The sequence below is a fragment of the Rhinopithecus roxellana genome, chromosome 2, assembly GCF_007565055.1.
Source record: "Rhinopithecus roxellana isolate Shanxi Qingling chromosome 2, ASM756505v1, whole genome shotgun sequence".
Lineage (NCBI taxonomy): Eukaryota > Metazoa > Chordata > Mammalia > Primates > Cercopithecidae > Rhinopithecus > Rhinopithecus roxellana.
Window position 1 is genome coordinate 65,605,425 of NC_044550.1, and position 12,676 is coordinate 65,618,100.

Genomic DNA, 12,676 nt, shown 5'->3' on the forward strand with positions numbered 1-12,676 from the left:
AGTAAAAAAAAAAAAAAATTCAAGTAGTAATAAGGTACTATGAATAAAATAAAATTGGATAATAGAAAAATGAAAGGGGGGGTTTGGAAAGAGCAGGGCTAGATAATGTGCTTAGGAATGCCTCCCTGATAAGAGACTAGATGAGGGGAAAAGTCCAGTTCTGTGCAGCTCTGGAGAAACACATTCAAGGCAGAAGAAACAGGTAAAAGGTCCTCAGGTTGAAACTAGTTTACCATGTTTAAAGAAGCCAATGTAAGGTCAGAGAGACTTAAGACTAGTAACAAAATGAAGTTTGATGAGAGGTCTATACATACAGAAATACAAAAACATAAACTCAATTATAAACCAAGACACACAGAGAAACCAGGTTAGTTTTGGCTTTTCATGAGATTATTAAAAATAGATACTTAAAACTTCACGATTAAAGCTTAGGCAGACAGGATTCTGGCGGGCTTTGGGGAATAGTCTTCTTCACAGTGTAATGACCTCGAGTAGCGCCAGCATAGTGGTGTTGATCATGTCATCCCAAAGATTTCTTTTCTCTTTTTCACTCAAGAATAGGAAAAGCATTTACATCACATCTTCCAAAATTCCATAAGCAAAATCAATTTGAAGGGAGGAGAATACCTTTTTCTGGGCTAGCATTGAAAAATAATGGCTTTATTATTGTTTTTGTAAATATATACATGAACTCCTTCCCAAATTTCAAATAGGTAATAAATATTTACTATACTGTATTCATAGGCTATTGTCAGCACACTTGAATGGCATAATTAGGGAAAGTAAAATCAAATTTAATATCATACCATTGATTATCATTAGTCAAATTATGAAAGCACATCAATAAAAATGCTTTTAAAATAATTCCATTGTATAATGCTATTTAAATCTGTATCATATTTAGTTGTAATCTAAAAAAACAAATATCAGGCTATCAGAAAATAAAAAATAAGATGCCAAATATTACTACACACTAGATTCGTATACTAACTACTTTATATACTAAATACTAACTTTATAATCTTGTTGAAGTTTTACGTTTCTGTGTTCTAAAGCTATATATAAATATGCCTAAATGTCTTCAGATAGTTTTAAATTTCAAAAAAACTTTTTAGTGACTGTTAAACACTAATTTAAGAGATTCTGCAGTGAAAGAACATTCCATGTATCAGGGATTAGTAAACTTTTTATGTAAAGGACCAGAGAGTACATAAATATTTTAGGTTTTGTGAGCCATTCAATCTCTGTCACCACTATTCAACTTCATAGGCACATAAAACAAAGCAGCCGTTGACAAGATTTAAATGACTAAGCATGGCTGTGATCCAATACATTTTATTTATAAAAAGATGTGGCAGGCCAGATTTGACCCACAAGCTACAGTTTGTGAACCCCTGACAGATGTAATTAAATCTCTTTATCAGCACACTTTGGCTACAAGTAATAAAACACCCAACAAATAAATGAGAATAGCCATTTCTGTCTATTTTATTCACTAATGTATCTCAAAGCCTTAAATGGTGCCTGACATTTAGTAATCACTCAACAGTTGTGAATGACTATTTTCTTACTTCACCTAATATTAACTTGGAAGGTATACAGTTCCAGATTTGCATCAGCAGCTCAATAATATCATTTAAGGACTTTGCAAAGGTTTCCTCATGTTTCTCTTCTTCTAATCTTCTCATGTTGCTGATACCTACACACATAGTTAAACAATGGCTATAGCAGCTTCACACATCACTTTCTAAAATGACAGGGAGCAGGAAAAGGGGAAAGCTTTCTTTTCGCCCTCTCTCCTCTTATCAGAGAGAAAAAGCTTTTTCAGAAGCTCCACATGAGACTTTCCTTTATATCTCACTGGCTAAAACTAGGTCACATGTCCACTTCCAAGCCAATTCCTGGCAAAAAGACATAAAAACTGGTTTAGGTCAATGATTTATTATCTCAGGTTGTGGAAGAAGCTCATCTTCCCTGAGCACGTTGCCACTGGAATAAAATCAGGGTTATGTGACTATGCATGAAGGAAAAAAACAGCTCTTGTACTGGCAACGGATGATGTTTTCCATACCCCTCAATAGTAAAATAAAAAATGACAACAATAAAATTTACTTTGCTTTACTTAGTATCAGAAAATGCTGTACATGTATTCATTCATTTATTCAATTATCTTACTCAATTTCCTTCCTCTGGAAAGTTATGAGAGGAGGAAAAAATAGTATTGAGAAAGAAACAAGACAAAGCAAAACAAAACAAAAACCTCTATAATCTCAACATGAAATACATTTCAAGGATTTCAAAATGGAAGGGAGAATACTAATAATAATAATATGTATTTTTTTACTTTTTCCTCAGTCTGAGTTTTACAAAATGACTTCATTATTTCCTATTTGTAGTAAATTCTCAGATAATATACTCTGATATACAAATGTATTAAAATTTTTCCAAAATTCAGTAATGTGAAATTGTATACTTTTACATAATCCACGTCATTGCTAGCTTCCATTATTTAGACCTGTCCATGTATATTTATTTAAGGTATTTTCCTTAAAAATAATAAATTCTTTTGCTTTTGTAGTCCTTAGCTGCAACATATAATTAAAAGTAGGATGTTGTCCTAATGACATAATCAGTAGAGTTCACTTTAAAACCTGATTAACACTATCAAGTTACCAAAAGTGTCTTTAATAAACTTAGAATCCATTTTTTTACACTTTCCTATTGTACTAGGAATAAACATATTCATGAGACATGACGACTGCATTACCGTTAAATAGGTGAAGGCAGATTTTAAAGATTGGCTTCAAAAGACCTGGATATGAAAGGAATAATATAAAGTCCAATATAGGAAACAATTAAATGATTATCTCAACCATAAAACACCTTGTCTATTCTCAGCACATTAATATACAAGTTTTATCTAAGTATATTGGTGATTCAGAAATCTTTATAATATTCTTTACTAGGAAGAGTATATTCCTGCTTAATAAGTATTTTGGAAAAGAAGAGTAAATTATAAAATATTAAGGTTAAAAAAAATTTCCCATGAAAAAAAAACAAAAATAAATGAGAAAAACTAAAAGCCCAATTAAAAGATTTACTTTATTTTGCACTTCAGTAAACACTGACAGCTTAAATATGTGAAGGTTTTGGAAATTAGAAGGAAAGAAAACTAATGGAAAATACAAGGAAGAGAAAATCATGAAATAGCCAAGGGCAAGACAATTCCATGGGTGTGCTATGTAATTTTAAGGAACAGCATGTATTAATTTAAATATAGCTACACTAAAATAAATGCAATTAAAATAAAAATAAAATTACTGTATAATATAGAAGAATACAATAAAAGAATGTCAAACTTTAAGAGCCCATGTTTTGAATAAATTTAGAACTAAAAAAACTTTGGATAGTCTAGTTAAAAGTCAACAAAAAAAGATGTATCGGATTTCAGTCTAGTTATATGAATTTTATGGGTTAAAGTTAAGAAACTTGTCGGGAAGGGGAACATCACGCACTGGGGCCTATCATGGGGAGGGGGGAGGGGGGAGGAGGGAGGGATTGCATTGGGGAGTTATACATGATATAAATGATGAATTGATGGGTGCTGACGAGTTGATGGGTGCAGCACACCAACATGGCATAAGTATACATATGTAACAAACCTGCACGTTATGCACATGTACCCTAGAACTTAAAGTATAATAAAAAAAAAAAAAAAAAAAAAAACATTTTTTAGAAGCAAACATAAGAGAAGATCTCTATGATGTTAGGCTGAGAAAGGACTTCTTACGAGAGATACAAAGAACAATAACCACAGGAGAAGAGTGAGAGATTGAAATACTTTAAGTTAAAAAAAAAAGAAAAAAAATTCTGTTAATCAAACACACCACAATCTGGGAACACAGATTTGAAACACCTATTATCGAATGTGTTCTATGAACCACTAGCACTAATTATTTATTTCTGTCCCCTTCCATATTCTGGCCTCCGTCCCGGGACGAAAAGTCTCAAACTACATTGTCCAGATGTCTTGTAGCTGAAGTTGTGGATAAGATTAAAATTTTACCAGTGAGAGGCATTGAAGGGAGATATAGAAGGCAGAAGTGAGCTGAGACCATTTTTCTGTTGATATAGTGGCTGGTAAGTAAAACTGGATAGACAAAAATGTCTCTCGTAGTCAATATCATATGGTCCTTTTTCCAATATCAAGTCTACAGCTTTACGGAAACGATGCTGCCATGGTAGTAACAGGGATGGTGGTAGCACCATAAATTCCTGACCTCAGGATTATAGTCTCTGAGGTGTAACTGTAAAACCAATGATTTAGTAGCATTTAACTGTAAGTGAATTAAATCCTTTCTTGTTTGAAATTTCTAGAATGGTTATTGTTTACTGCATTGAGACTGACTGGCACATCAACAAATTTTCAGAATACAGATCACATAATGCACTTTGACAATTTCATAAGAAAAAGGTAAGTAGAAATGGGGAAAATATATGAACAAGCATTTTATGAGAAAAGAAAACCACACAGGTAAATAAACATATAAATGGTCAACAATGGCAGGCTGAGGTGGGCAGATCATGAGGTCAGGAAATCGAGACCATCCTGGCTAACACGATGAATCCCCATCTCTACTGAAAATACAAAAAAATTAGCTGGGCATGGTGGCGGGTGCCTGTACCAGCTACTTGGGAGGCTGAGGCAGGAGAATGGCACAAACCCGGGAGGCGGAGCTTGCACTGAGTAGAGATCGCACCACTGCACTCCAGCCTGGGAGACAGAGCAAGACTCCGTCTCAAAAAAAAAAAAAAAAAAAAGTCAACAATATTAGTATTCAGGAAAATGCATATTAAAACCACAATAAAAAAGTATTTAACAGTCAAAATGATGAAAATTAGGAAGCTTAACATGAGCTACAGATATTAAAAGATATGGATCAATATAAACTCATAAATATCACTGGTAAGAGTGTAAATTGGTATAGCTATTTTGGAAATTAAGTTGATATTATATTACAAAACTGCTATTCATATAACCTGTAATTCAGCAACTTCCTTCCTTGAAACTCTTGCACTTGTGTGTGTTATTGAATAAAAAAGTCCTAGAACACTAGATACCATTTTTATACAGTCTTTAAAAATATAAAACTAAAAAGTATATTGCTTGGAAATACACATACCTATAAAAAAACTGTAAAAGCAAGGGAATAATAAACATAAAATTCAAGATAGTGTTTATCTCTGGCAGAGAGAAAGAGAAGGATGGGAAATGGAAGGAAATCATGGATAGATACACCAGTATTGGCAACATTTTAACACTCAAGCTGAGTGGTATGTTGAGAAGTTTTCATTTTATCAATATGTTTTCCAATATACATATATATTATATACTACATTATTGATTGCTAATATTTGTAAGGTGCTTATTTTGTCCCCTACTCCAAGTACTTACTTTATCCCTTACAGTCAGCCCTATGAAATAGGTTCTATCATGATATCTGATTTATAGAAGAGGACACTAAAACAGAAAGGGAAGTAATCTGTCCAGGGTCACACAGCTAACAGGTAATTGAGCTAGGAGTCAAATAGAAAAATCAGGCCCCAGAGTCCACATTCTTAACTATTAACATTATAGCTATCAAATATCAAATAACAAAAAAAAAAGTTACCTAAGACAATAAAAGATAAAACCAATAGTTAATTGATTTACCTTTCATTTTCCTTGATGACATTTTCAAGCTGTAGTTTCATCTCACCCACTTGTTTCTGAAAGAATAAAATATGGTTTCGCAATGCATTTTCCAGACAATCAGCTCTCCATTAAGTAGACCACTCATGTAAGCAATCAGATTCTGACACTGGTCTAGTGTCAGATTAGAAAGACTTATTCTTTATTTCTAACAAAGGGATAATTAATATGGATAGTTTACTAATAAACAGAATACAATAAAACATTCATTTTAAATAAAATATAAATAAAATAGAAAGATTTTAGGTAACACAGTGGGAAATATTTATAAATGTAATTCCTATGACTTGTAGCTGTGAAAAACAGATGAAAGATATTCCGGAGTATGTCACTATAACAAATACCAGATGGTTCCTGTATCTTGAATGTATATCTTAGTTAATTCACCTCAGTTTAGTGAAGCGCATATAAGTATGTGTATTTTTCTAGTATTTCAAAAGGTAAAATGCTAACAGTAAGAAGAAAATGGAGGTCTTTTTTAGCAGTCATTCATTCAGTCTTTGATTCACCACCTTCATTAACTATCTAAACTCTCTGTACCATACAAGGCTGTTATGGTAAACAGACGTGCTCATTGAAAAATAGTAGGAAAGATGGTTTAAAAAAAAAAAAAACACCTAACTAAAATACAAGGAAGAATAAAATGCACACTAGAAAGGGAATTAAATGAAGGTCTGATTAATGCTCTCTGAAGGAGTAAAAAGATGTTAGGATTTCAAAAGAAAAGAAAGAGCATTTAAAGTTGGTGAAAATATGAGTAAAAGCAAAATAGCAAAAAAATAAGTAGTCAACTCTCAGTAAGTGTGAATGAGCAAGTGGAGAGCATACACACACACACACACACCCCGAAAAAAAAAAAAACCCTGAATTTATATGTAAAAGCATGCAAAATCTCACTTAAAACTGTAATCAATTCATGATTGTGTATTAGTCTTGATTGTGCTTCCTAGGCTAAAGGAGAGAAGCTTATCCTGGAGTACACCTTCACAAGGGACAGGTGGAACAAGCAGTTCTCCAAGCCTTTTTCTCTCCCTTTCAACCAGAGAAGATCAAGGCAGCTTGGTCTAGGAGATCAGAATAGTGAATGCTAACTATAAATTTGGTTTGAAAGGTGAACTTTTCCAAGGTCCCCGTTATGCGTGAAACACAATTAAACCAACATGAATTAATTCACTACCAGATAATTGAGCACTGACCATATATGGACCAATACAGTGAGAGAGAAAATTGGAAAGACAGGTACAGGGTTTTGAGAATGCCATGGCAAGAGGTTTGGATTTATTGTAGCAATTATCTTGATTTTATAATTTTTAAATAATTTTTTTTTTCCCTGAGATGGCGTCTCACTCTGTCTCTTAAGCTGGAGTATTCTCGAGAGCATGATCACAGCCCACTGCAGCCAATAAACTCATCTTTTTTATTTATTTATTTATTTATTTATTTATTTATTTTTATTATACTTTAAGTTCTAGGGTACATGTGCATAACGTGCAGGTTTGTTACATATGTATATTTGTGCCATGTTGGTGTGCTGCACTCATCAACTCGTCAGCACCCATCAATTCATCATTTATATCATGTATAACTCCCCAATGCAATCCCTCCACCCTCCCCCCTCCCCATGATAGGCCCCAGTGTGTGATGTTCCCCTTCCCGAGTCCAAGTGATCTCATTGTTCAGTTCCCACCTATGAGTGAGAACATGCGGTGTTTGGTTTTCTCTTCTTGTGATAGTTTGCTAAGAATGATGGTTTCCAGCTGCATCCATGTCCCTACAAAGGATGCAAACTCATCCTTTTTTATGGCTGCATAGTATTCCATGGTGTATATGTGCCACATTTTCTTAATCCAGTCTGTCACTGATGGACATTTGGGTTGATTCCAAGTCTTTGCTATTGTGAATAGTCCCGCAATAAACATACATGTGCTTGTGTCTTTGTAGTAGAATAATTTATAATCCTTTGGGTATATATCCAGTAGTGGGATGGCTGGGTCATATGGTACATCTAGTTCTAGATCCTTGAGGAATTGCCATACTGTTTTCCATAATGGTTGAACTAGTTTACAATCCCACCAACAGTGTAAAAGTATTCCTATTTCTCCACATCCTCTCCAACACCTGTTGTTTCCTGACTTTTTAATGATTGCCATTCTAACTGGTGTGAGATGGTATCTCATTGTGGTTTTGATTTGCATTTCTCTGATGGCCAGTGATGATGAGCATTTTTTTCATGTGTCTGTTGGCTGTATGAATGTCTTCTTTTGAGAAATGTCTGTTCATATCCTTTGCCCACTTTTTGATGGGGTTGTTTGTTTTTTTCTTGTATATTTGTTTGAGTTCTTTGTAGATTCTGGATATTAGCCCTTTGTCAGATGAGTAGGTTGCAAAAATTTTCTCCCATTCTGTAGGTTGCCTGTTCACTCTGATGGTAGTTTCTTTTGCTGTGCAGAAGATCTTTAGTTTAATTAGATCCCATTTGCCAATCTTGGCTTTTGTTGCCATTGCTTTTGGTGTTTTAGACATGAAGTCCTTGCCCATGCCTATGTCCTGAATGGTACTACCTAGATTTTCTTCTAGGGTTTTTATGGTATTAGGTCTAACATTTAAGTCTCTAATCCATCTTGAATTAATCTTCGTATAAGGAGTAAGGAAAGGATCCAGTTTCAGCATTCTACTTATGGCTAGCCAATTTTCCCAGCACCATTTATTAAATAGGGAATCCTTTCCCCATTTCTTGTTTCTCTCAGGTTTGTCAAAGATCAGATGGCTGTAGATGTGTGGTATTATTTCTGAGGACTCTGTTCTGTTGCATTGGTCTATATCTCTGTTTTGGTACCAGTACCATGCTGTTTTGGTTACTGTAGCCTTGTAGTATAGTTTGAAGTCAGGTAGCGTGACGCCTCCAGCTTTGTCCTTTTGACTTAGGATTGTCTTGGCAATGCGGGCTCTTTTTTGGTTCCATATGAACTTTCAAGCCGTTTTTTCCAATTCTGTGAAGAAACTCATTGGTAGCTTGATGGGGATGGCATTGAATCTATAAATAACCTTGGGCAGTATGGCCATTTTCACGATATTGATTCTTCCTATCCATGAGCATGGTATGTTCTTCCATTTGTTTGTGTCCTCTTTGATTTCACTGAGCAGTGGTTTGTAGTTCTCCTTGAAGAGGTCCTTGACATCCCTTGTAAGTTGGATTCCTAGGTATTTTATTCTCTTTGAAGCAATTGTGAATGGAAGTTCATTCATGATTTGGCTCTCTGTCTGTTACTGGTGTATAAGAATGCTTGTGATTTTTGCACATTAATTTTGTATCCTGAGACTTTGCTGAAGTTGCTTATCAGCTTAAGGAGATTTTGGGCTGAGATGATGGGGTTTTCTAAATATACAATCATGTCATCCGCAAACAGGGACAATTTGACTTCTTCTTTTCCTAACTGAATACCCTTGATTTCTTTCTCTTGCCTGATTGCCCTAGCCAGAACTTCCAACACTATGTTGAATAGGAGTGGTGAGAGAGGGCATCCCTGTCTTGTGCCAGTTTTCAAAGGGAATTTTTCCAGTTTTTGCCCATTCAGTATGATATTAGCTGTGGGTCTGTCATAAATAGCTCTTATGATTTTGAGGTACGTTCCATCAATACCGAATTTATTGAGCGTTTTTAGCATGAAGGGCTGTTGAATTTTGTCAAAAGCCTTTTCTGCATCTATTGAGATAATCATGTGGTTCTTGTCTTTGGTTCTGTTTATATGCTGGATTACGTTTACTGATTTGCGAATGTTGAACCAGCCTTGCTTCCCAGGGATGAAGCCCACTTGATAAACTCATCTTTAAAAGTTGCAAAACTATCAGTGCATCTTAAAGAATGTTTATTACTCTTAAACAATTATGTAAGATATATACTCATTAGCTAAGACTAAAGATGGATTGCAACACTCTCACTATAAATTCCTTACTGTAAAATATTTCAAAATATTTACATTTGGAAGGAAGTGAAATCCACACAGTATTTCTCACATCATCAATTTTTTCCCTTCTATTTATATTTTCTGGCAAAAAATCGTCCATATAGAGAATTGCAGTGCTACTTTTCCTGCTTTGGAGATACACTATTTTTTGACTAGGTCAGTAAGTCATAAGAACTAGTACTTCTAATCAATCACATCTATCTGAGCAACCATTCTTAGCTGTCCACATTTTTTTTTCTCTAAAAGAAGGAGCAATTATTTTTATCATCAAAGACTCTTAGGCTTTCTAGCACAGTTTATTTCTCTCTTGTAATTAATTCAGTGATCACCCTCTGGCGGTAAAGAATGCAAAATGGAAAAACAAACATCTTAGTAAAATAGCCGATTAAAGAAATATATGAATCAGATTATAACAAATTTAAAAGAATTTAATTTCAAGATAATTAGCTATCCTATGTTATAACAACCAAAGTACATAATATGTTATTATAGGAATTTAGAAAGAGTAAATTCAGCAGAAACTTTAAATTCACTACTCCTGAAAACAAAAGGAAAATATCATCTGTGCAAAAGAGAGCTTTCCGTTGCTCTTTAATTGTCAGCTAGGAAGATTAAAAGACATTACTGTGCTTGTCCTAAATTTAAATGACTACAGGCTAAGAAATACACAGTAAAGACCAGGAAGACTTTATGATAAAAGACACTATAATTTTAATGAAATGCTTTTATTTGATATTTGGGTCTAGAGGACAACTTTGTACGTTTATGTATTTGAGAAATAACCTTGGAAATGAAAGCCTACATAATTTCAAATGCAGTGAAAGAACCTAATTTTATTTTTAGCAATTGGAAGCATTATGTGTTCTTTTAGTAAAGCTATATATCAATGCATTAATTGATAAGTAAGGGCTTATTAAGCTAGCTCTAATCATCTTGTTCCCATAAACCCTGGCATTTAATCATTTATTAAATATTTAAGGGCCTACTATGTGCTACACTTGAAAGTATACAGTAGGATCCCTTCATGTCCATGCATAGAAAGAAAAGGAAGTAAGGGAGAAAGTGCTTAGTGTCTGCCACACACACGGCCCTATTCTGAGGAAATCAGTCTCAGGGGCTGCTTTACTATATTTTATTTATTTATTTTTTTGAGACAGAGTCTCACTCTGTTGCCCAGGCTGGAGTGCGGTGGCACGATCTCGGCTCACTGCAGCCTCTGCCTCCCGGGTTCAAGTGATTTCTCCTGCCTTGGCCTCCTGAGCAGTTGGGATTACAGGTGTATGGCACCATACCTGGCTAATTTTTGTATTTTTAGTAGAGACGGAAATTCATTATGTTGGCCAGGCTGGTCTCAAACTCCTGACCTCAAGGGATCTCCGTACCTTGTCCTCCCAAAGTGCTGGGATTACAGACGGGAGCCACCACACTTGGCCAGGGTGTTTTAATATAAAGTCATTATACTCTCTTCTATTTGCATTAATGAAAGCCAACTCTGCCACCCTTGCTACAACTGTATTTATCCAGGAATTGGTATCTAAACCAAATACAATCATGAGTATATTCAAGCTCTAATAAAGAGAGGTCATTGCCTCCTGATAGGCTTAGCTTGAGACATATAAGTTCTATTTAAGAAATACTTCTATTACATGGTTATCGCAGTATCAGAAAGGTCAAAATTTTAGGGGAAAACGTTAAAAGACATTTTCAGATCAAAGAAACACATGATAAATATTAGGTATATTCTAAACATGTAGCTCATTGAAACTCAAATTGTACCCTAAACAATTTTGTGCTATTATTTCAGTTCTCCATAAGCCCTGGGACCCAAAATGATAATCCATTCTGCAAGTAATGGGAAATGCAGATAGAATGAGGTAAGGAGGAAGGTCTGAAAGGATGAGAGACAGTTTTAGGTTAAAAATAGAGAGATGTAAGCAAACATAGAGAGATGTAAGTAAACAATAATTAAGAGATTCTTCTAAGCACCTAAGAAATATCTCATGCAAGACAGCAAGAGCAAGGAAACACTGAATTAAAAGACAAAACTGAAGAGAATATTTATTTTCTTTGAGACAAGGTCCAGTTCTGTTGCCTAGGCTGGAGTGCAGCGGCTTGACCACAGCTCACTAAAGCCTCGACCTCCCAGGCTCAAGCAATTCTCTTACTTCAGCCTTCTGAGCAGCTAGGACCACAGGTGCACACCACCACACCCAGCTAACTTAATCCCAGCACTTTGGGAGGCCAAGGCGGGCGGATCACCAGGTCAGGAGATCAAGACCATTCTGGCCAACATGGTGAAACCCCATCTCTACTAAAAACACAAAAATTAGCTGGGCACAGTGGCTCATGCCTGTAATCCCAGCTACTCAGGAGGCTGAGGCAGGAGAATAGCTTGAACCAGGGAGTTAGAGGTTGCAGTGAGCCAAGATTGCACCACTGCACTCCAGGCTGGCAACAGAGTGAGATTCCATCTCCAAAAAAAAAAAGAAAAAGAAAAAAAAAGAGATGAGTCTCACTATGTTACCCAGGTTGGTCTCAAGCTCCTAGGCACAATTGATCTTCCTGTCTCAGCCTCCCAAAGTGCTGGGATTATAGGCGTGAGTCACTGCACCCAGCTAGAAGAGAATCTTTAAACAAACATATACACATACATACATTCACACACATTTACAGAGGGCCACCAATTGGTTAGTTACAGCAAATATCTCTTTCTCATCAATGTCTTTTTAAAAAGAGGGAGTCTATTTTACTTTTTATTTTCATAATGAAATATCATAAAAGCCTCATAACTATGATTTCATACCTGATAATATTTCAGCTGCCCATTTAGTTCTCCTAGATGTTTATCATACTCAGTTATAAGAGGAGCTAAAAAGCTAAAAAAAAAGACAATAAAAATATAGCATATTCTGTTCCATCTAGTTTAATAAATATATAACAAGTGAAATAAATTATACAT

At 35.0% G+C, this 12,676-nt stretch overlaps 1 protein-coding gene across 8 annotated transcripts in view; it reads right to left on the reverse strand.

Moving 5' to 3' along the window:
• SCLT1 (sodium channel and clathrin linker 1) overlaps nt 1-12,676 on the reverse strand; it is a 231,338-nt gene that overhangs the window by 163,707 nt on the left and 54,955 nt on the right. For 7 of the 8 annotated variants that reach the window (XR_004053269.1, XM_030916898.1, XM_030916893.1 and 4 more), the window contains exons 4-5: nt 12,521-12,593; nt 5,714-5,769 (exon numbers count right to left, since the gene is read on the reverse strand). Coding sequence is in view for 7 of the 8 variants with exons in the window: in XM_030916898.1 (XP_030772758.1) it covers nt 5,714-5,769; nt 12,521-12,593 (129 nt within the window). In the remaining variant the exon portion in view is untranslated. The remainder of the gene's footprint in view (nt 1-5,713; nt 5,770-12,520; nt 12,594-12,676) is intronic. The other variant, XM_030916922.1, reaches the window with a different exon arrangement.